This window comes from Vipera berus (assembly GCF_964194415.1).
Source record: "Vipera berus genome assembly, chromosome: 3".
NCBI classification, from domain to species: Eukaryota; Metazoa; Chordata; class Lepidosauria; order Squamata; family Viperidae; genus Vipera; species Vipera berus.
The window spans coordinates 37,238,045-37,264,105 of record NC_138204.1 but is presented as its reverse complement, the minus strand read 5'-3'; the positions used below and the strand labels follow the sequence as shown (position 1 = coordinate 37,264,105).

The 26,061-nt window shown below is 36.7% G+C and overlaps 1 protein-coding gene across 1 annotated transcript; it reads left to right on the top strand.

Annotated features, from left to right (window-relative positions):
• Positions 1-17,004: 17,004 nt before the first annotated feature.
• LOC308666159 (bile acid receptor-like) lies at positions 17,005-25,020 on the top strand (the record flags this gene model as incomplete). The annotated part of the gene is made up of 10 exons (XM_081324741.1): positions 17,005-17,107; positions 18,065-18,427; positions 19,496-19,636; positions 19,862-19,989; positions 20,073-20,177; positions 20,617-20,716; positions 22,775-22,903; positions 23,104-23,208; positions 24,137-24,250; positions 24,782-25,020. The coding sequence occupies exons 1-10, from the start codon at positions 17,017-17,019 to the stop codon at positions 25,018-25,020; spliced, it is 1,515 nt and encodes a 504-aa protein (XP_081180867.1). The 5' UTR covers positions 17,005-17,016.
• Between the last annotated feature and the right edge of the window lie 1,041 nt (positions 25,021-26,061).

Here is a 26,061-nt window from a genome sequence, read left to right as displayed (position 1 = left end):
GGAAGGTAACTTTTAATATGATAAGTTAGGAAAGAAAATTTGTGAAAAATCAATCAAAACTAGCCCTGATGATATTACCTAGTTTGGGTAATGAGACATCTGCAAGAAAACAACCAAGCTCAGAAGTCAGCAAGGAGCCCTCAGGTCAAATCTCTGAGATGAGTAGCTTGGAGTTTAAATTTCCATTTTTCAGAGAAAGAGGATTTGTTTGCTTGTTTATGAACTAACTAAATTATTTTGAATTGAGATCTCAGCCCATTAGATTTATATTCTACTATTGTTCTACGATGTTACATTTTCATGTTACACTGAAAATGGACAATAAATTCACTGCCACTACTCAAAATGTTTCTCTTTCATTGTACTTCATTAACATAAATTCAAAGTATCATGAATTAAAAAAATCGTAAAAACTGAAACAAAAAGATAAAACACTCAACTTTAAAACAATTGCAATAAAATAGCTTTGAGAACCTCTTTAAAACAGGCAAAGGAAGCTATTTTATTGTTCAGGCACTTCCCCTGAAAAAGCCACTTCTCTTGTCCTCATAAACCCTTCTTCTAGCAAAAGGATAATAAAGAAAACCTTCAGAACTAAATGCAGGTATCATGAAAATTCATAATGGAGAAAAAGAAATGGTTAGGTCTCTAATGCCTGGGTGGGGTTACTCCAACATCACAACCCCTTTCATGGACAGACCATTATCTCCTGCGGTTGGGCCTCCGTCATGTCACCCCCCGCTGTCAGGAGGCAGAACCGACCAGGTGGTTCCGCCCCAGGCGCCTGATGGACCCAGATAAATTCCAGATGGCGCTTGGACCGATTCCCACCTCCCTCTCCCACAACCCGGTCGAGTCCTTAGTTAATGCCTGGCAACAGGCTGCTTCGGAGGCTCTCGACCGCGTTGTCCCTTTGCGGCCTCTGACCCGGCGCAAGTCCCGACTCGCTCCTTGGTTCTCCAAGGACCTGCGGGAGATGAAACGCCAGAGAAGGGGCCTAGAGAGCATTTGGAGAACCAGTCAGTCTGAGTCTGACCGAACACAGTTAAGATCCTTTTCTAGATCTTATCTTGTGGCAATGAGGGTGGCAAAGCGCGCCTACTTCACCACCCTCATTGCGTCCGCAGATAACCGCCCGGCCGCCCTATTTAGAGTGGTCCGCTCCCTTTTAAATCAAGAGACGGGAGAGGACCCCCTACATGGACGGGCTGAGGAATTTAGTAAATATCTGGTGGACAAAATTGCTCAGATTCGGGCTGGTCTGGACTCTGACTGGGCAGTATCTGACAAGAGGAAAACGATGAATTTGGCCGAGTACATTTGGGAAGAGTTCGATCCTGTGACTCCGGATGAAGTGGACAAGATCATGGGGAAACTAAGTGCCGCCACATGTTTGTTGGACCCATGTCCCTCCTGGCTAGTCTATGCATCTCGGGAGGTTACACGAGGCTGGCTCCTAGCAGTTATCAATGCCTCACTGAGTGAGGGGTACTTCCCTGCAACCTTGAAAGAGGCGGTGGTAAGGCCCCTCCTCAAGAAACCGGCATTGGACCCAGCTGTTTTAAACAACTTCTGTCCTGTCTCCAACCTTCGCTTCCTGGCGAAGGTCGTTGAGAGCGTGGTGGCACAACAGCTCCCTTTGAACCTGGAGGAAGCTGAATATCTAGATCCGTACCAATCGGGTTTCAGACCCGGGCATAGCACGGAGACGGCATTGGTAGCACTGGTGAATGATCTCTGGCGGGCCCGAGATAGAGGTTATTCCTCTGTCCTGGTCCTATTAGATCTCTCAGCGGCTTTTGATACCATTGACCACAGTATCTTACTGCGTCGTCTTGAGGGGCTGGGAGTGGGAGGCACTGTTCTGCGGTGGTTCTCCTCCTACCTCTCGGACCGTTCGCAGACGGTGTTGGCAGGAGGACAGAGGTCAAGCCCTAGGCCTCTTAGTTGTGGAGTGCCTCAGGGATCGGTGCTCTCGCCCCTCCTGTTCAACATCTATATGAAGCCGCTGGGAGAGATCATCCGTGGCTTTGGGGTGAAATATCATCAATATGCTGATGATACCCAGCTATTCATCTCCACCCCGAACCAACCCAGTGATGCCCTCGATGTGATGTCCCGTTGCCTGGAAGCGGTACAGATCTGGATGGGAGAAAACAGGCTTCGACTCAACCTGGCCAAGACTGAGTGGCTGTACATACCGTCATCTCGTTTAGTCCAAGAGGTTCCATCTTTGACTATAGGAGGAGAGATGTTACCTCCCATTGATAGAGCACGCAATCTGGGCGTCCTCCTAGATTCACGACTCAGTTTTGAAGATCATATTGGAGTCGTGGCTAGGGGGGCATTTGCACAGATTCGCCTTATATACCAATTGCGCCCCTTTTTGGACCGAGATGCCCTACGTACAGTCACCCACGCACTCGTTACCTCCCATATAAATTACTGTAATGCTCTCTACATGGGGCTGCCCTTGAAGACCACCTGGAGGCTTCAGCTGGTGCAGAATGCAGCTGCACGGGTTGTGATGGGAGCACCCCGATACTCCCATATTACACCCCTCCTGCGTGAGCTGCATTGGCTACCGGTTGCCCTCCGGGTGAGATTTAAGGTGCTGGTACTTACCTTTAAAGCCCTACATGGCTTAGGCCCGGGATACTTGCAGGACCATCTGCTGCCGGGAACAAATTCCCATCGTCCAGTACGCTCACACAGAGAAGGCCCCCTCAGGGTACCGTCAGCTAGGGTGGCGACCCCCAGGGGGAGGGCCTTCTCTGTGGGAGCGCCAGCCCTATGGAACCAACTCCCCCCTGAGCTTCGGATGGCCCAAAATCTCCAATCCTTTCGCCGCGGCCTCAAAACACTCCTTTTCCACCAGGCTGACCTGGACTGACAGGCATTTTAATTAATTATATTTAGAATTTTTAATTTATTTTTAGTTTTTAATTTTAATTTATTGCACAGATGATTTTAATTTTATTTTTATCTTGATTTCTGTACTTATTATATGTTTTGTTGTTAGCCGCCCTGAGTCCTTTGGGAGATAGGGCGGGATATAAATCCCATCAATAAATAAATAAATAAATTTAGAAGTTGAAAAGAAAACACTTTTCTCTTAGCCTAGAGAAACTCACCAAAGAAACCTATATAGAGGATAATAAAAAACACATACAGGTAATCCTCAATGTATGATCACAATGTATGAGCCCAAAATTTTATATTGTTAAGTGAGAAATTTGTTTGTTTATAACTTTTCTTGCCACATTTGTTAAGTAAATCACTGAAGTTGTTCAGTTAGTAACCTGGTTGTTAAGTGAATCTGGTTTCCCCATTGACTTTGCTTGTCAGAAAGTTGCAAAAGGGGATCACATGACGCTTGGACACTGTAACCGTCATAAATGTGAGTCAGCTGTCAAGCATCTGAATGTAAATCATGTGACTATGGGGATGCTGCAACGGTCATGAGTGTGAAAAATGGTCACAAGTCACTTTTTCAGTGCCATTGTAATTTCAAACAGTCACTAAGTGAACTGTTGTAAGTTGACTACCTGTATCTGACTTTTTCAGAAAAAAGGAGGCTAGTAAATCAGAGTTCATAGTAATCGAAACTATGTAGCTAAGCAGTTATATATGCTGAGGTTTCAGATGGCTCTCATTTAGTGTCATATTACCCAAAAGAAGGAGAGTAGAGTGTTTTTAATAGATGCATAATAATACAATTTCTTATAACTGTATGTGTCTATCTATCTGGGAAAGGGAAATTAACTTAGGTAATAAGGAAGGGTCTTTTTATCTAAAGAGAAGTTGCAGATTAATTTTCGATGTCTTGTGGAGATTCTTTCCAAGTACTGGGACTTCAAACAAACAAATAAAATATCAGGTAGATATTCAGATTTTTTTGCCTGAAATATAGAAAATACATACCTCTAATAGAGAGATAGCTCTACTCTTAAAAAGAGCTTCTCATCTCCATATAGATCTAGATTATAAAGGCTCTAATAACTGAATCAGCACACTAAAAAGCAGAGACATCACCCTGCCAACGAAAGTGCGTATAGTCAAGGCTATGGTCTTCCCAGTTGCAATGTATGGCTGTGAAAGTTGGACCATAAGAAAGGCTGAGCGCCAAAGAATTGAGGCCTTTGAACTATGGTGCAGGAGAAGACTTCTGCGAGTCCCTTGGACTGCAAGGCATTCAAGCCGGTCAGTCCTAGAGGAGATCAACCCTGACTGTTCCTTAGAAGGCCAGATCCTGAAGTTGAAACTCAAATACTTTGGCTACCTAATGAGAAGGAAGGACTCACTGGAGAAGAGCCTAATGCTGGGAAAGGTTGAGGGCAAGAGAAGAAGGGGATGACAGAGAATGAGGTGGCTGGATGGAATCACTGAAGCAGTAGGCATGAGCCTAAATGGACTCCAGAAGATGGTAGAGGACAGGAAGGCCTGGAGGAACGTTGTCCATGGGGTCGCGATGGGTCACACATGACTTTGCAACTAACAACAACAATAACTGAATAGTTATTAGGAGATGAAGTAAGGCATTTGATAAAGTAGATCACAACCTACTACTCGATAACATAGAAAAATGTGGGTTAGACAGCATCACCACCAGATGGATTCGTAGCTGGCTGACCGGCCGTACTCAGTATGTGGTCCTCAATGGAACCGCATCTACATGGAGGGAAGTGTGTAGTGGGGTGCCCCAGGGCTCTGTTCTGGGCCCAGTGCTCTTCAACATCTTCATCAATAATTTGGACGAGGGGATAGATGGGGAACTCATCAAATCTGCAGACGACACCAAGTTGGCAGGAATAGCCAACACTCCAGGAGACAGGCTTAAAATACAGGAGGATCTGGACAGACTTGAACACTGGGTGCTATCTAACAAAGTGAAATTCAATGGTGAAAAAAGTAAGGTTCTACATTTAGGCAAGAAAAACCAAATGTACAGTTACAGTATATGGGGTACCTTGCTCAGTGGTAGTAACTGTGAGAGGGATCTTGGAGTCCTAGTGGACAATCACTTGGATATGAACCGGCGGTGTGCTGCGGCTGCCAAAAAAGCCAACACAGTGCTAGGCTGCATTAACAGAGGGATAGAATCAAGATGACGTGAAGTACTAATACCACTTTACAATGCCTTGGTAAGGCCACACTTGGAATACTGCATCCAGTTTTGGTCACCACGATGTAAAAAAGATGTTGAGACTCTAGAAAGAGTACAGAGAAGAGCAACAAAGATGATTAGGGGACTGGAGGCTAAAACATATAAGGAACAGTTGCTGTAATTGGGTATGTCTAGTTTAATGAAGAGAAGGATGAGGGGGACATGATAGCAGTGTTCCAATATTTCGGGGGCTGTCACAAAGAGGAGGGAGTCAAGCTATTTTCCAAAGCACCTGAAGGCAGGACAAGAAGCAACAGATGGAAACCAATCAAGGAGAGAAGCAACCTAGAACTAAGGAGAAACTTCCTGACAGTTAGAACAATTAACCAGTGGAACAACCTGCCTCCAGAAGCGGTGAATGCTCCAACACTGGAAGTTTTTAAGAAGAGATTGGACAGCCATTTGTCCTAAATGGTATAGGGTTTCCTGCCTGAGCAGGAAGTTGGACTATATTACCTCCAAGATCCCTTCCAACTTTATTATTATTATAAAACTTTTATCCATAAAACATGATACTCAGTCTACTGAACACTCAAATTGACTGGCACTAATGGTTGACACAGGTTGCTGCCAGCATCCTAGGTATCAACCAGGTATCTCCTTAAAATGTAAGATCTTCCGAGTAGCACAGTTTTTTGTAGCTTTGCTGGAGTTATTGAAGGAAGCTGCAATTTCTTGATGTATTTTGCAAGGTTTTTGGACATAGTTCCCAGTGCCCCGATGACAATGGGTATCACTGTTACACATTTCATCCATAATCGTGCAGTTTTGATGGCCAGGTCATGATATTTCATAATTTTTTCCAGTTCCTTTTCTTCTACTCTGGCATCTCCTGGTACAGCAATATCAATCAACTGTATGCTTCGGTTCTCTATGACTGCGATATCTGGCATGTTGTGTTCCAAATGGCGATCTGTCTGTATTCGGAAGTCCCACAAGATCTTCACCCTCTCATTCTTGACAACTTTTTCCACCGTATGTTCCCACGACTTTTTGGACACAGGCAAGTCGTATTTTTTACACCAGGGCTTTTCAACCTTTTCACCCATTGTACCACTTTTAGGATATGGCAACATCCGAGTACCACCAGTTGCCTAGCAAGGTGTCAAAAACCTGATGACCAAAAAAAAGAGGAAAAAGTGATGAAGTACAGGTAGTCCTCGACTTACAATAGTTCGCTTAGTGACTGTTTGAAGTTACAATGGCACTGAAAAAATGCCCCACAAGCCACAGCTGAGCAAGACACCTGCCTGCCCACCCGGCGGCACTCTTCTTCCTGTCCAAGGTTTTCATTGTTGTGAGCATTTCTGTTGAGGATTGGCAGTGGGGGTGGGGTGATGGGAGGTTTGGTTTTTATCCCCCCCTCGTCTGCTGGGTGGTTGCAGCAGGTTTTGGTCACTTCACATGACCCTGGGACACTGAGACTGTCATAAATATGAATCAGTTGCCAAGCATCTGAATGTAAATCACAAGACCCTGGAGATGCTGCAACATTCCAGCTGATTGGTGCTTTTTCTGGGCTCAGCAGAAGCACTGGGATCAGCACCAAGCTTCAGCTGGTGCCTGGCACTGATCCTGGCACTTCTGCTGAGTGCTGACAGCCCAGAAGAAGCTTTCACTGAGCCCTGACAGCCTTGCATTTCCAGCCATCTCTCGCTTAGGTTTGTACGGTGCTGACACTGGTTCAGCTCATTCCCCTCCCCCGCTACCACTTTTCTATGATGGTCGCGTACTGCCTGCCAGGTGTCAATGTACCACAGGTGGTACCCATACCACTGGTTGAAAAGCCCTGTTTTACACAATACCCAGTGGATTAGTTTAGCAACTAGGTCATGTGTAGCTTTGTAATCAGTTTGCGCGATTTTGCTGCACTCACATATTAAATGTGAAACAGTTTCAACTTTGTTGTTGCAAAGTCAGCAATTTGGATTGTCAGTAGATTTGTGTATCTTTGCTTTCATGGCATTAGTTTGTAGTGCTTGTTCTTGAGCAGCCAGTATTAACCCTTCCATTTCTTTCTTGATGGTTCCCATCTTAAGCCATGCCCATGTCAAGTTGTTATCACATTTTCCTTCAATGTTTTTCAAATGCTGTCCATGCATAGCTTGGGTTTTCCATCTATTTAATCTGTCATCCAGCCGTTTTCCCTTATATTCTGCCTTTGTTTCTATTATTTTTATAATGCTCTCTGTTTTCACAGCCTGCATCAATTTTTCTGTACTTTGATTTATGTAGTGATTCAAACTTCATTTTTCTTCTTCTACAGTTTGGTGGATTTGCAGTAGCAAATTATTATTATTATTATTATTATTATTATTATTATTATTATTGTTGTTGTTGTTGTTGTTGTTGTTGTTGTTGTTGTTGTTGTTGTTGTATAACATCAGATGGTAGAAATTTACCTCACTGTCACATACTGATGTTTCAATTGTGTGTTCCAAATTTAGGGAAAACATCACGTTTGTGAATTCTGTTAATATGGTTGAATTAGCATTGTTTTATTTCCTCAATTTTCTTGGCTTACACCATATACCAAACCATAAACTAGCCTCAGGTGGCTCAATTTATGTAACATGCCAGGACAAAATATGACTAGCTAGCTTGCAATATGGTGTGTCATCCAAAAAGAACCTTAAGGTCATTCCATTAGGTCACATAATTGTACCCTAGTGCAATTATTCCACAAATTCCCTCTCTATAGGAACACCACTTAGAGTGGGGCAATACTATTGCTCTTACTCCCTTAATAGCTGGCTTCAGAGCAAAAGGGATGATTACAACTTCCAAAAAGAAAAAGATAAAAGCAAAAGAGATGATCATAACTTCCAAAAAGAAAAAGATACAGTTTCAAAGTGAAACACTCAAGTTGAAATTTTTAAAAATTTGTTATGGAAAAAGCACCTTCACCATTACTGTGTAATTTACTATTTCCATATAATGTTGAATTATGGGATTTCAAGCATTTTGGTAAGGATATGGGTACTAAAATAAAGTCTGTTGAGGTTAGTGAGCCTTCCTCCTAAGATTATAAATTACAACTTCAGTTATCATTATTTTAAGTCATATGTCTAGTACAAAGTACATGAAGTTGCTATTTTCAATTGTTTTGCTATTATTTTTTCCCATTCATTCTTTTTACCATAACATTAATGAAAAATATCAGAACTACATGGAGTATAGATAAAACATTCTGTAGTTCAAGAAACATAAATAAACATAGAGGAATAAAAAAGAAATAGTTAAGGTTTCATGGAAAGATGCAGTCTATTTTAATCATAGTACAGAAGAAAATGTGAAGTGACTTTAGTTTGTAATAATATGAAATATATTAGAGCAGTGGTCCCCACCTTTGTGGGGCCCAGTTGTGGGGGGTAGAGAGGAAGCGTGTCACCTGAGCAGTGGGCTGGCGTGCATGCATACACAGCTCAATTTGCACAATGGGTTGTGCTCGTGTGTGGCTCACTGCTAGCCTGCTGCTCGTGCAAGTCAAATTGCGTGTGCACAAGTGCATGCTGGAATGCCACTACATGGGCCAGTTCCAAATAGGCCATGTCCCAGTAGTGGGCTGCAGCCTGAATGTTGGAGACCCCATGTTAGAGTAATATGCAAAAAAATATCACTGAATATTTTTATTCCTGCCCCTCTTTAAACAATCTCCATCTTTGGTGAACATGTCATAAAGTCTCAGCTTCCGATTATCTATGTATCCTGAATAAGATTTAACTCTGGCACCCTATTGTTATTCTTTTGTAATTATTAAGGAATGAAATAGGATAATAATCTGATTTAACAAAATATTTGAAAATCTTCCATTATAATAAATGACATACACACACAAAAAAAAATCTAATGAAGTTATTGCACTGTTAAATGTTAAAATAATTAACATAGAGGAATTTTGAAAGTAATTATCTAAACTCCAATTTACAGATGGAAACATCTGTAAAATGTTTGGACATCTCTGCACACATGTAACATTCCTCTTTTCACCAAAAGGTGTACATTGAAAGCCTTGTTTCCAACTAACAGATTAATTTACATTGCAGTAGGGTGTCCGGAAACAGCTATATTATCAACCTGACTTGTCTGTTTTTCAGAATGTTAACCAACGTTAAGAACATACCACTCTCAGTGGATGCTCACGAAGATTAATTTTTTTTTATAGAGATACAGGAGGATTGTGACATTTCTGTGACAGTAATTTTTACAAAAACATATATTGAACTTCAGTATATTATGCATGCTCACAGTTAACACTGCAATAAATTTCTGTTTAGTATCAGAGTTGTAGGACAACAGTTATGATACCACAGAACATGATGCCAAATAACAAAGCCAGTAGTAGCTTCATTTTCAAATCTAGCTGCTCCACTGACTACAGTATAACTAAACTACAGTATATACAGAGATTAATTTGAAGAAACATGAATCGCTTGCAGACATGACCTTACCTGAAGACAAACCGAGATGGCTTGAGAAATTATGAAATATTGTTTCTGCTGGATTTTGAAATACTGGGAGTGTTTATATATTCTCTATATTGAGATACCCACACTTCTGCCCATCACCTTTGACTCTGTGTCATCTTAACTTAGAAATTCTGCCACCTTGATAAGTCTATATTACTTCATCTATCCATGCCTCCTGGAACTCCATGAAAAATCTTACTGTTCAGAGAGATAAAATATGAATGTGGTGGCCCTTTAAAGTATTTGACCCCAAAACATTTAAAATTATAAAGTTTTAAAACAACAGTTTAAATGAGGGTCACAAAATAAGTTGACAGCTGACCATCTTGATGAAGAATTGATGCAATTATCTATCTATCTATCTATCTATCTATCTATCTATCTATCTATCTATCTATCTATCTATCTATCTATCCATCTAACCTCTGGAACATTACATGTTATGCATTGTCAGGAATTTCAGCTACATTGAAGCAACTGTTATGACTAGTCTGGATATCACCAGGTATTTTTTTCAGATATATAGCTTCTAAGATTCCCAACTGAAAATCATCTATTCCATCTTCAACAAGATCATTTGATAAAAAGTTGTATGAAAAGAAAATAAGTAGAAGAAGAAATAAGAGAAGGGTTCAAAGTGGAGATAACATTATTTCTAGAACTCTATAAATGGAAAAATACACCATACTAAACCATCTTGAAGATGTTTAAGTTTGATTTAAACATATGTTAAGTTAGTGCATGGTGCAAACTAGCCCACTGTGGCTTATTAAACAAGCCATGTTTAAGAAAACATGTATAAGGAAAATCTATGAATGGGACAGGATAATATTAAAAGAGCATGGCAGGAATAAGTATTTTGTTATTTATTACATTTTTAATCCTCTGTTCATTGTAAAGAAACAGATGGTTTCCCCACCTCCTTCAACTCTGAATGGTACTATGAAATAAATAACAATTAGCCCAATGTTATCTGAGTAGAAGTCAGAATCCTGCCTTGTCTATTTCTAGTCTTAAATTCTGTCCACTATATTGCATGCTGCTTGCTGTTTGCCTTTCCATGAGAAGGTACAGACAGTCTGTGCTGGTAACGTGCAATGTTAACAGTGTGAAGCAATCAAAATGAGCATATGTCAAACTCTGAATCAGGACAACAGAAAAGTTGAGAGAGCTGGCTCCAGAGATTGCTGGGAAAATGTGACGTGTGGATCCCGATGGCCTCTGTCCCTGATGATTCAGTTATTGTTTGATTTATGTGATCTTGCAGCTGCCCTTGCTTTGACCCTGTGGATGGCTATGTGGGAAGCTTGTGTCTCTAAGATAGAGTGAAGTGCCGCTCTGTAATGCATTTGGAGCCAAAGTGAGTGCAAAGAAAGAGATAAATACAGAAAACCCTCTTTGCTTCAGATGGACTGAAAAGAAGGACGATAAGAGGACAGTTCCCTGGAACAAAGTGGTGTAAGTAATTTTATTCACTTATGCCCGAGAATTGTCCAATTATTTTTTTAAAATGCTATACTTTAAAGTCATTATGTCAAGTTTGTCATGTGACTTTCAAAATGCAGAACTTAATTACCGTATGATGAAAGATTCAGCTATTCATTTGCTTTTACTTTCTTTTCATTTTATTTTAATTATTTTCTTGGTTAGAAATAGTGTGGGAATGTGAGAATCTACGTCTCTCTCTCTCCCTCTATATCTATCTACAGAAGCAGGGTTTTCAACTTTACTTAATGGGCACATCATCTATGTTCTCATTGGATGAAAAGACTGCTGGAACATATTTAATTTTCACTCACATATGAATTACTTGTCTTGTCTCCTATTATTTGAGAATTGGATATTGAGGTATATAACATTGACATAATGAACATTCTAGTCTTTTAATGACAAGATATTTTGATTACTTTTTAAGTTACTCTGCTTGTCCTGTTCCGTTTTCTGGAACAGAGTGAATTAGTAAATTAACCATAGTAATATTATGTTTAATAATAAATTCATTAAACACACTGAAAAGAAAAATGGTGCATCTTTCCATTCTAAACCAACAATGAAATACACGAACTAATTTTGGTAAATAGAATTATTAGATACAAACATGGGATTACAACATGTAGACACTCACATTTTGTGATAGTAAATAAAATGGTGGCAATATTTATATTTCTATTTTAAAAAGATGTCTTTAGAAAACATTACAATGGAAATATTTTGGGATGTTCTTCCTAATATAAAATCTAAACTAAATTATGATGGAATGTCCAAATAAAAAAACAAAGATTTTTTTTCACTGGAACATTTCACTTTCATTTCATTTGGTTACACTTTCCATCTCTAAACTTTTGATAACTACTTTTCTCCAGAGTGACGACTTTAAAAAAATGGTAGAAAAGTATATGAAAATTTGGCATCATAATGACCATATTACGGTAACCACTGTGTTTTTGATAGCTATAAGTGAGCAGAATCTGTCTGTCTGTCTGTCTGTCTGTCTGTCTGTCTATCTATCTATCTATCTATCTATCTATCTATCTATCTATCTATCTATCTATCTATCGATATAGATTGATATAGATATAGATTATATAGATAGATAGATAGATAGATAGATAGATAGATAGATAGGTATAGATATATAGATATATATATTGATATCTTATTGATTGCAGGAGTCAGATAAATATATTTATCAGCATGTTCACTATTAATAAAACCAGCTGGAAAGCATCCTTAGAGTATATAAAATGGATGCAATAATGTTTCTATTTTACTAAAACTACTGGGCAATTATTACATGGAGAGAAAGCAAGAGAAATCTCATATGTGAAATGTATTGTAGTATAGTCATAAATACAGACAGTTATGGATGTGTTCAGTTAATTTATTCCTTATTATTAACATATTTGCTTTAAGGCAAAGTTTGCTGAGGACTCTTTTAAATGTACAAAAATTGAGAAAATGTGTTTGCTGATGTATTTTATGTACTTTATGCATGTATGTAATGTTTACTACAAACCATTACATACAAGAAGTGTGTGTGTACATGTATGAGAAAGAAGTTGCCATGTATGACAGGTCATATAGATTTATTTTATTTCTACAGATAATTCTCTATGTAGATTTTCCTTCATTTCAAATTACTCAAATCTTCAGAGGAATTCATTCCAAATATATGTTTTTATAATACTAATCTTAATTTTAGTCATATTTTAAAGTTTTAAAAGTCTTAATAGCATGTAAAGGAAAATATAGCAAAGTAATTAAACAACGCAAAACAACAAGTTCTTGAAACATTATTGATGACATATTGATCAGTTCTTCATATTTCTGTTGTCATTATGAAGCTTTAATGCTAAAGCACCAAAAAAAAACCTTAAAGTCTGAAATAATCAAAGTTGTCTATGTAAAATTAAATGTTTACATGATGGCAATAGTTTCAGTTATTTTTGTACATCAGGGTCTGAAGAAAGAGTTAGGACAAGTTCAAATCAAGATTTGAATCTTTTGCCCAAATCTGATGGTTTTGCAACTATAGTTTTTTCTTCCCAGGAAATAAGTACCCTACAGAAATGCAGGAAGACTTTCAGCTCAAATTCCTAAAATTCTCTCTGGTCAAGAAATTTCCCTTTTGACACTACTGTCAAAATATTTACGATAGATGTTAATGTACTATCAGTTCAAACATTCTGAAATACTCCCTGGGGGGTCTCCTGTGAGGCCTATGCTCTACATTGTGCAATAAAGCAAGCATTACATTTTTATTGCCAGTTATAATAGTTAACAGCTGCACAGTATCTTTGCAAAAAATTAAATAATTTTAGCCATAAAGTTTTAGTAATATTCATTACTTTTGAATGCTAAAATATTAAGGCTAGTATAGAATAAACAGCTTTTGACTTCCTTTGTATGAAAATGAATGGATCCTGCTATTTAACCTGTAAGAGACTTACTTTATTTTGTAAACTTCCGACATGAATATGTCCAATTGCACCCTATACCCTTATCACAACTATATCCATCTTTACTTAAAGCAAATTTAAAGCCATTGTTTTGTGAACCCTACTTACAAATGCAGAAATGCCAATAAATGTTTCCTTTGATGGCAAAGCAAGAGACAGCTTTTCACAATTTTCCCCTTCCCAGTTTAGTTCCCTGTATCAGCTTCACCACCCAGCTCTAGTATTGATTTCTGGGACTTATATTACAGGAGAATAAGAGTGGAGTAGGAAGAGAGACTCTGTGGCACTTGTTCTCCTCATGCATGAGATCTCTCCATTTAGCCACTAGGTTTAGCAGTAGCTTTAATTGCCTTTAAAATCAAAAGTAATTCTTTCATGGACTCCTCAGAAACAATGGAGGAAAGTTAGATATAAATTTATTAAGAAGATTATACAGAATGAAAATATTACTTGGAAAATCAGTTTCCAAAGAAAAGCTATTTTGGCTTGGGCAGCAGGAAGTGTCGGGTATTCAGTTCCTTGCCTGTGTGATGAATATGGTTCACAGAGCAACAGTCAAGAATTATACAGGCTATATAACTACATGGATCTAATGGTCCCATGTATGACAGCTAGATACATGCAGAAAGAAAAGCCCCTGACAGGCAGTTTGTACAGTAAGTAGTACTGTCTGAGGGAATTCTTCATAAACATCACATAACTTCTCTCCATTTAAGACAGTGCTATGATGCCTTGCAATTTGCTTTCTTTCAAGGCGGTTTTCAAGATGACAATTGGGGATTATTTTTTTCTCCTTTCCTAGCTTTTTTTGTACCCTTTCACTTCTTTTACCCACTCCTTCCCCTACTCCTTTCAGGGCTTGAAACCATGATGGTAGAAAAAGAAGTAGTGGAAAAGATGAACCTTCCCAGTCAACCATCCCATGGTCCATGAGAATTGGGTGACAAGATAATAACCCAGTGCTATTTACTGGGAAATTGTTTATCTTTTGGGACGTGATCCATTGAGTTGAGTACTGTAGATGGAAGTTGCCCAATACTGTAAAGTAGACTCTCCAAGTGATGTATGAAGTAGGCAATGGCTTTGGTAAAGGACCTGTCCTATTTTCCTCTATCAATTCCATAGATCAGAATTTGACAGAAGGTTAAAGCCATGAGTTGAACAATCTATCAAAACTCCCACCAACAGAGACAGCAACAGGGCAATGGTTTTTTTTTTCTATTGGCAGGAAATCAACAAATTGTTTTGACTTGTTTTACATTAAATTTGTAAGAGGAGCAGCACACACTGGCTTGATATTCGTCAAGATTAGAGCCCAGCTGTTGTAATAGAGTACATTATTGTTGTATACTTTTATGCTGTTTCATGGACCAGAGGAATCTATTTTAAAATAGTTGTTAACTGATACAGTGTCAATTATGCCAACTACTCAAATTGCCATTTCAAACACAGCATAAATTTGTTAACTGGCAAAATATTGATCTAAAATTCAGTATTTTGAAGGCTGTCCCTGCTACTTACTGCAAAGTATTTGGATTGTGGAAGAATTACAAAGTAGCTCCTTACTTTCCACCCATCCATTCTACTCCCAGATACTCAGAAAAAGGACACTTATAGTTACTTCGATTTTGCCACAAATGGATAGACAAGATTGGCAATTAAACACAAACTTAAAAACAATGGTCAGCTATGGTTTACAACTACACACCAAACCAATCAATCTCAGTCAATCTCCTTCTCTTCTGGCACAACTATTAGATGTTTTTGTAAACTTGCTTCTGTTTTAAATTAACAACCATTTCTTACTATATGTAAACCCAGAACTGTGATTACTTTTAATTAGGGATTCAAATTTAAGACATAAAGCAGAATTAAAAAATTCTCTAAAAAACCAGCAACACAGTCATCTTCCAGATAGTCTCATCTTCTAGATAGTCTGCATTTGGAACCCTGTGCACCTATTCCATCATTTCAGCCTGTCATAAATGATATTTTGATTTTTAAAAATGGAACTACTAGTGAAAAATAAAAAAAGTTCCTGTATAAAATTCCTTGTTTTAGGCAGGCCAAATCTACAGTAAAAACTTGTTTAAAAGACAATTTGTCCAAGTCTGTATGTAATACATCCCAGAAAGTTTGTTGATAATGGAAACAAGATTCTGGGCTTCTTTTTAAGGTCACAAAGAAGCAAGACAAAAATTTTCTTTGTCCCCTGTCCACTTCTCATTTTTTTCCTTTTAGTCTGAAAAATAAAAGTGGCCTTTGAGTAATTTTTCAAGCTCCACATTTCAAAAAATATGTATTTTCCTCCAGTCACATTAAAAGTATAATTTATGGCAATTATTGGAGACTCTTTGGTGTTTGCACTGAAGGTGGTGATCACATCTAACCTCTGAGCAGCAATCCATGAATCCTATCTTATGGAGAAAAGAATTGATCAATTCAGCTAGGAGTTCTTATCCTTTATAAGTCTTTCCGTTATATTCTGTATACATAATTAGCATTTTTGTTTCTCTCAGGCTTTATGGTGATTTTTTCTAAGTATAGGAATGTTAACCAGGATATTTTCTTAACTTCCAAATTAAACCTATGTTGGCCTTTTCCATTTCCTGTGGCAGTTTTAAAAATTATTGTGACCAGGGTGTTTAATTCTCTTTTTCTTTCTCTCTGGTAGCTAATATCAGGCATCTAAAGATTGGTTAACATCACCAGAATGGGAGGAGGTAGAACTGTTTATCTGCTACCACTGTCATGGGTGGTCTGTTGTTTTTGGTTTTTTTAAGCAAACTAGGCACATTACACTATAAAATATCAATTCCATTCGAGACCCTTATGACCCATGTCAGTTTATTACCAAATTTTAGCAGCAGAATTTCTGGGATAGAGGTTTCCAAGAATCATAAAATACCAACCCTATAAGCATGACTTGAGAAGGGAATTTATTAGAAAGGGATTGTGTAGAAAGAGGTCTTTTTGAAGAACAAAAATAGGTTATATTACATAAATTATATTTCCAACATACTTGGTTTAAACTTTTACAAGCAATATATAACAAAACAACATGCTGTGATCTCTGTATGCTCACTTTGCAATGAAATGATGTTCTCATAGTTCATCTACACACACACACAATTTACACAGAACAGTTTTCAATGGGGGCCTGATAAAGATTTTAATCAAATGTATTTGGTTGACTAAATTATACTTTAGAACCCCAAAGTTGCTTTTTCATGAGGCAACTGGACTTTCTTGTTTTCCTTTAGAGCCCTTCAGAGGATTGCTTTTTCCATTTCTTCTTTTCAGCATGTTTTATCTCTATAAATTGCTTCTAGAAAGTTTTCATTTTTGCAGCAAACCTTAGCTCTTGAACTTCAAAATAATTAAATGCAATCCTTTTCCTCAGGTCTGATTTTTTTTTTGAATGAAGCAGTGGGAACTGGAACAGAGCATGGCAAATACCTTTGTAACAGTATCTGATGGATACTGCCTTAGTGAGCCAATACAGTATTATGGTAAGTAAAAAAGAGAAATTACCAATAAAATATGGGTGTTAGTAAAAACAAGAATTTATGCAATTGTTAAATACATGTTCTGGGTCATATAAGAAGACTATTGAAAGGTTATTTAGGATGCCATTTTAGATTTGAGGGAATCAAAAATAAATTCCCCCTCCCTCCCAATACACAATCAATTCAAAGAAAGATTAAAAAATCATGTAGGTTCTTCAGATGATGAATTTAGTGAATATTTTAAGGCATTAATTCTTCTTAAAATCTTTTATGAATGTCATTTTTGTACTTGAAAATGCTGCATTATCCTCCAGATGTTTAGTCAATATCAATATCAAGGTCCTTCCTAGATTATATTCTTTAAATCACTGGGGATTGAATCTCCTTCAAGTATAGGACACTTTTAAACAGAAGATTCTCTTCCCATAGCCCTTCAATAGAACAGTGTTCCTGGGAAAATTGATTACATGACCACAAGAATGGTTACTAAGGGGCAAGTATTTCAGAGTAAATGGTTGTACTGTAAAATTCAGCTTACTTTAATTAAAAAAATAATAAAGATGAAAAGGATGTATTGTTTACAGTAGTTTCTAAAAGCACATTCCAAATCTGAAAATAATTCTAGCAATATACTTAATTTCCAGTTGGTCATTATAAAATGACAGTTTCGTTCACTCTGTTTCTTCCTTTTTTTTAAACTTTTGTCTCTTGGAATGTGTTTTCTATATTGTTAACTTCAACTATTAGAGTCATTGGATACAAGAAGGGTGGCAAATAAATTTGATAAATAATAAATTAATTAATTAACTTATGTTTTCACTGTTCATATGTAACCCAGATGTGGAGGTTGGTTTTTTTTTTAAATCAAATAGCAAAATTTTAATTGATATAGAAATATTACAATAGTTTACAATTAAACATGTGAAATTCTAAATTGTGATTTTTTTCAAAATAAACCAGATGTCTTACCAGACCATATCAGTTATCCAGTGCAAGACCTTGACTTCCAAGCTGCTCCTTACTGCCAATATTCAACTGTTCAGTTCCCTCCAGTATTACAGACACCATCTCCACAGACTCATTACAATTCATATAGTTTGGACTCTCAGTTCAGCGATGGTCAATACATCATCAATAATTGTGAATTTAGTAAACCCACCTGCATGGGTGCCCATCATGATGGGGCAGGATACCTTGGACAGAAACGACCTAGGCTTAATCATTCTGCCTTACGAATAAAAGGGCAAGAAGAGCTCTGTGTAGTCTGTGGAGACAAGGCTTCAGGATATCATTACAATGCGCTCACCTGCGAAGGCTGTAAAGGTAACAAGAAAATAATATTGTATCTTAAGTGGGACTGGCTTATGAAAAGCTTAAGAATGTGGTGCCAAATATTTATTATTTAAAATATTGGAGATGAGTTAAGAAGATAATGGGCAGAAATTGGTGCTGGAAATAGCAGGATTGTTAAGTACCATATGTTATAGAAAGTAAATTATGTTCTGTTCAATTGGAAATGACATAATTGGTAAAAATAGAGGCCTTTAGACAGTTTGATGGTATTAGAGTTGCAGGAGTAAAAAATCAAAACCAGGAATTTGGCGGCTATTCAGAAAATAAGTGAGCATACTGAAGATAAATAAACATTAATCTGGTGATTGTCAGATATTCCCCCCGCCCCCCCAATACAATCTTCAGCAATCAGTTCCCTGCCAGTTGTACTGATCAGGCCTAGTACTGACATGCAAGTGTTTAAATTTACATCACCTTTGAAGTTCAATAAGCAAATTTTCTTACTGAATTTCAAGGGGTGTGTGTGAACTTTTGTATTGAGAGGGAAGTATCAGATAATCTTCAGATTAAGTTTTTAATGAACGTTCTCAGAAATTCAGCCTAATCTATTCATGTGGTGATGGTGAGGGGATAGATAGGCCTTTCTAAGCTATTTAAAATCTAACCTGTTATAAATCATTGTAAGTTATAAAGCATAATTGTAAATAATTACCTTAATAACAATATTATCATATCCTACTTATAATATCCATGTAATTCAAAAGTAAGACCCCTTGAGTTCAATGGAACTCATTTCCTTCTAAGAAATTCTGTTTTAGATTTGTAAAAAAACTGTCATCTTATTTGTTGACATGCTATTTTTTTTGCAATATATTACCTTAGTATATTGCCGTTTGGGGCGTGTGTGAAAGCCCTAATAAGCAGGCATATACATAGAATGAAGGCTACTGCTAAGTTTGTAAGCCGCCCTGAGTCTTCGGAGAAGGGCGGGATATAAATGGAATTAAAATAAAAATAAAATAAAAAAATTCAAATACAGTAAGTTGATGATGTATAGTTTCTTTATTATTTGTCATAATCTGAAATAATTGTTGCCAGGATTTTTTCGACGGAGCATCACCAAAAATGCAATATACAGATGCAAGAGTGGAGGTCATTGTGAAATGGATATGTATATGAGGAGGAAGTGTCAGGAATGTCGTCTAAAGAAATGTAAAGCTGTGGGAATGCTGGCTGAATGTGAGTGCCAAAACTACTTTTCTCTTGTTTCTGATGTGCTACTTAGTTTAGGAACATTTCTGATAAGTTGTATATCATGGAATAGAATAAACTAACCAAATGTAGTAGTTGTTAATACAATTTCAATTTATGTGGTTTACAAAAGTGCCACAAATTTTACAACATAACTTAAATATCAACATAGTTCTTAAATATGCTTATGAATTTTGGTATAAAATTTTATAGGTTTGCTAACTGAAGTCCAATGTAAATCAAAACGACTTAGAAAAAAAAGTAGTTTCCTTTGCAACATCAAAATGGAAGACGAGGGAATGGACAGCAAGCATGTATCTTCTACAACCAAACCTTTAAAAGTAGAGTCATATCTTATATTTTTATTATTGAATTTAATTATAGTATTTAGCATTGAAGTAAAGCCTACTTTTTTTTTTCAAAGGTCCAGGAGAGAATGGAATTTACTCCTGCAGAACATGAACTCATTGATCATATATTGGCTGCTCACCAAAAATGCACAATTCCAATGGAGGAAGGAAAAAAGTTTGTATGTGCTTATAAATTAATATTACCAAGATTTCTTTTTTGAGAAGGGCATGATAGCTCAGCAGTTAAAGACTCTGAGCTCATCATTTGGAAAGCTGACAGCCTGGGTTTTGAGACCCAAGCACCACACAATGGGGTGAGCTCCTGTTATTTGCCCCAGCTCTTGCCTACCTAGCAGTTTGAAGACATGGAAATGCAAGTAAATAAATAGGTACAACTTCAGTAGGAAAGTAAAGGTAACAGTGTTCCATGCCCCTCAGCCACATGATCATGGAAATGTCTTTTGACAATGCTGGCTCCCTCGACTAAGGAATGGAGATGAGCATCGCCCTCTAGAGTTGGACACAAGTGGAAAGGGGAAACCTTTACCTTTATTTTTTGAAAAATGTGGTATTCCAAATTTAAATGGCTTATAGGCTCATTTTAAATATTTTAATTAGTTACAGAAAAGTGCTAATCCTGAAGAGAATTTTTTACGTCTTTCGGAAACAGCAATGGTTCATGTGCAGATCCTAGTAGATTTTACAAAAAGACTCCCAGGTAATACTTTTTAATACAGCATTTCACAAACTAGTTCTGATCAATCTATTTAGCTGACTCAAAATATGTACTAACTTTGGGTATATTACTTTATGCCAATTTAATCTCTATGGCCCCAGTGGCAGCACTTGGATAACTGGATTTGGAAGGAGAGAAATTACCAAAACGTCCTAGAGCACAGTGGCAAACTACTTACTTCATGCACATTTATTTTATTTGGAAAAAAAAATGTTTTCTGCCTGCATAAACAATTTGCATCAAAAATCTGAAAACATATACTTTTTTCCAAATCCACTTGAACATCTTCTTATCCACTTTTTTCTGCCCATCTGTTTACCATCGTGTTCTGTATTCATTCTAACTGTTTGTCCTATCTTCCACTTACTTCTGTTCCTGCAAATAGCCACTACTATTACTATGTAATTAAAATGCCCATCTACGTCTTGGCCATTAGATCTTAAATTGTCACTGATACCATGCATCTACTAGTGGCATTGATAGGGCATTCAAAAAAGTCAAGATAGTGCTTATGGCAGTGTAATCAAGGCCACATCCCTTTATATATGTATGCAGTATCAATGCATTTTAAAAAGCTTCAATTGTGGTGCAGTCTTGACTTTTCAACACTTCCTCTGGACACTGCTGCTCTATTGCAAGAATAAGTTTGGACCCAACTGAAAATACCATTAATTGATCTAATTAGCATTCCCCATTTTTTGATATTTTATGGATTATGCTTTTTATAACTATTGACCCAGGATATGTTGCAAAACAATATTTGTGGTCAAAGATGGGACCCAAAGTAGACAAAGATATCAAAATCAGTTTAAATATGTACCATCCCTATCCATTTCAATGAGCCTGGCCAACTTTAACCTACTGCTGTATCTGGATGTTCTTCTGGTGCTTTGATCATGGCAGTGCTACTGTCTACTTTTCCACTTTCTGCAAATCAGTAGCCCCTGGCATATTCATAAACTTCTTAAGCATTTGGAATTCCTTTCAACTCTACATTTAAATTTTATGTAGTACTGTGTTGCCCTGAAAATGAGACCTGGTCATATTTTTTTTCTTGCCTCCAAAAGAGGCAGGTCTTATTTTCAGGGGATGTCTTATTTTTCCCCCGATACCTCCCTTGCCTTGCGGTGGCGGCACCAACAGCCCCATTCAGCTGGAGTCCTCATGGCTGTTGGCCCACTTCTGCGGCTAGAACCTTCGTCTGCTTATAAATACAGTGCCTGGAGATGGAGCGAATTGCTTAGGTTCTAAACCTCCCATTCATAAGCAGACAAAGGTTCCAATCTCCTTCTGAGTGAAAAGTGCGAGGCACATCTGGATCACTGGTCTCCCCCCACCTCTGCCTCCATGCTCAGACTTACCTGCACTGCACCAAGGGGCTGGCGGGCTATGGCTGGACACCGTCTACCCCCCACATACTCATCTCTGCTTGTGCTGGCCACACCCACCTTCCCAGACTTATTTTTGGGGTAAGGCTTATATTAGGCCCACCTCAAAAATCAGGCTAGGGCTTATTTTTGGGGTGGATCTTATTTTCGGGAAAACACAGTAGCTACAGTATAAAATTACACAGGCAACTTGCCATTTTACATTTTCACAATGCACAATAATTTTAAAAATATTTGAAATATCTGCAATGATCTTATTTAGATTGTCACAGCATTCAGTATCAGAGCTTCTAAGATTACTACAGTTCTGGATGATTCACATTGGCTAAGTGGGACTGAGAAGTAATTTCTATTCTTTTTTTCCTTCTTCAAATTACAAGTGAAGAATGTTTCTGGGCTCTGGAAAGTTCATGGACCCCCCCCCTTTGATCTCTCCAACATAGAACTTTTATGATGGGAAAGCAGAACATTTCCAGTAACAATTTTCATATCTGAGGCTGTAAAAACTTAAGAGATGGAATCTAAAAAAATCCTTGAGATACTTTTCCAGACCACAGAATTACAGTCTTCAATAATAAAAAAACTTTTTTTCAGAAAAGGTAAGTAAATGGTAAATTATCCTTGGTGTAATTTTACCTTTTTTATGTTATAGGATTTGAAAGCTTAGCCAATGATGATCAGATTGCACTATTAAAAGGTTCTACAATTGAAGCCATGTTTTTACGCTTAGCACAATTATACAATGAACAAGGGATTGAATATCAGATACCATTTAATGAAAGTAAGTTTTAATAATAGCATTTTTATTTTATGTATATAATGAAGTGGCCCAATGCTTGCTATAAAGCTTGTCCCATCAGTGCCCTTTCTTTTGAATAACCCTTTCCTCTAACATTGTATTAAGGAATATTTTTTGTAATCCAACTTATTCTGTTAAAATATTTTTAAAAGAATATTTGGTTATTTTGTTCTTTACTGTAGATCATATAAAATTTTCTGATCATACTCTATGTGGCCAAAATAAAAGTGCTTATCCCACAGAAATGTCTCATACAGAAGAAAGTCCAACATCTACTAGTACAACAGGTAACTGGGCCTTGTGATATATTTAGTAAATAACTAAATAATTAATTTAAATATATCTAGTTTCAGAAAAGTAATTAAAATAACTTGAAAATTCTTCTACTGAATTTTTAATAGTGAAGTATCTCCCTGTCATGTTTTTGATTTCATCCAATTCGCTATTTGGATTTAGTGTTTTGATATCACCACCATGTACATTTTTACTTTTTTGAACCCTGGAATCATCTTTGGCTACTTCAACCTTTATTTGCCTTTTTTATAGTGTCTATTTTACTTTGTTAAATGTTTCCGTTATTTCACACCCTTGTTTCTCACATGGTTCATCACCCCAATTGTTAATATGTTCCGTGATCTACTCTTTTTTACTGACTTCTTAAAATTACCATTATACAATTAATAAACTATTTTTTTCTTGTTCTTATCATTATACAATTAATAAACCATTTAGTGGTTTTTTTCTTGTTCTTCCCACAATAGTGGATGAGTGGACAGTATGGGTGTTATTATTTTATGTTCATATAACTTTGAAGAACTTCCAATACATTTTCTCAAGTTTAACTTTGGAATATTTTTCTTGTTATTCACTATCTGGAGAACCCATTGTGTTTTACATTTTTTAAAATAGTTTGCTTCTTCATTTTTCATTTAAGCTTTTTCTTTAAGTTTTAAAAGTCTTACCTTTTGCCTTTTTTCTCTCAATATACTAATTTTCACTGGTTAATTTAGCCACCAATCTGATTCCTCTAACACAATTCTTTCTTATATTCATTGTGTCTACCACCATTAACCTATTTAAAATGCCAACAAACTTCCTCACAAAAATGTTTCTGAATTAATTTTACCCATTTATATTTAACTCAATATTTGTTTTAAAAATGAATCAATGATATATTATTTAGCTATCATCTCATATTTTCTGTTGTTTTTATAGGTATAACTGAGGAGTTTATCACTGCATTATTTTATTTCTACAGAAGCATGGGAGAACTTAATGTGACCGCAACAGAATATGCATTACTTGTTGCAACTACTGTGTATTTTTCAGGTAATTTTAGCAATTACTTAAAACAAAGTTCAAATTTTAAGAATGAGAACAGAAGTTTGATTTTTTCCCTTTTAGGACTACTATAGTTTTTCCATATTTTAATACACGTTTGATAAGATTTTTTCCAAATTAAGTAGTTTCTTTAAGATACAATACCATATTATCCCTATTCTGCTGAAATTAGCAGAAACATTAGTGTAAAAACCTGAATGGGGCTAAGACCTTTCTGGGAAATCTATAGCCAACAGCACAAGAATATATACAGTAGTATTGTCATACAAAACATGATTTCTACTAAAGAATCCAACACTGTCTTCTGGTAGCTGTCTTCTGATATTGCCTGGTAGCTGACATTGTGTCATAAAGACAAGCTGATTTTGGGTTTAGCTGCTCTGTAATTTTGAAACATCCTAACCACAGTTCAAGTAGTTATTATTTTACACAAAGTAGTAATACAAAATAATACACAAGTTATTTATTTTACACAAAATCATGTGTATTTTTATGTAAAATCATGCTCATATTTTTCAGATCGACCACTCCTAAAAAACAAGCAACATGTAGAAAAACTCCAGGAACCTTTTTTAGGAATTCTGTACAAATATTCAAAAATATATCACCCTGAGGAACCGCAACATTTTGCCCGTCTCATAGGGCGGCTCACTGAACTCAGAACACTTAATCATAACCACTCAGAAGTACTAGTAACTTGGAGAACAAGGGATCCTAAGCTGACTTCTTTACTTTGTGAAATGTGGGACTTGCACTGAAAAATTGCTAATTATATGAATTGTTACAAGGACATTTTTCTCAAACATGCTGTTCCTTAATTCTTACACTTTTATTTTAAGAAATCATTTATGTTAAATGGCTTATAGTTCATAAATCTGTTATGATGACTATTCAAAATATTAGCTTGTATTGTGAAAGCACCCACATACATTTTTGGGTAAGCAAAAATATTAAAATGTGTATGATTTATTGACAGTGTTATTGCCATATCTGAAGGATATATGTAAAAACAACTGTTTAAACTGTTGTCATAATGCATTCAGTTCTTTATATGAGCCATTCAGACCTCTAGTAACAGGTGGGTTGATTTTCCATATGGATATAGATTGGCCCTTAATGTAGTACTGACATTATTCTATTCCATGAATAAAGAAATAAAATGGGGTTATAGATAGAATGTTTTATACTGTAGTCCACGCATACATGGATACTGCAAATGTATTGACCTTGCAATAATTACAATCTGTAACTTATCTGAATACACTGCATAATTGTTAAATTTCCCATTATATATATATGTATTTGTATATATGCACGTCCCCAAGCCATGTCATTCACATCCATTATAATTCATCTTATTTGCCAAAGTGAATACTTATAATTAAATATTAACATTTATTAACATTATTTCACCTCTGTGAAATCATGTTGTAGATGGACCATTTTAGAACTATATTTTAGAACTGAAATGCCAACTTTTGTGTACTCCACTGAAAGTTTAAATTAAAAGAACTTCATTTCAATACAGCTAAGATTTCTAGTGAATTTGAAAAGGATACTGTACATAATTTTTTTAAAAAAATTGAGTTGAACTTAACTCCTGGAGAGTACTGTGGACAAAAACATTTCTTTCTCAGCAGTAAATGGAAGTGTCTTGTCACTACATTCCAGTTACTGCATTCTTCTGGGATGTTATTTTCACTGGGGCTTTTCTGGTCTCCCATCCAAAAACTAAGCAGGTTCCATCCTGCTTACCCTTTATTAACATCAGTCATGTGTGATTAGACACTGCCATCTGT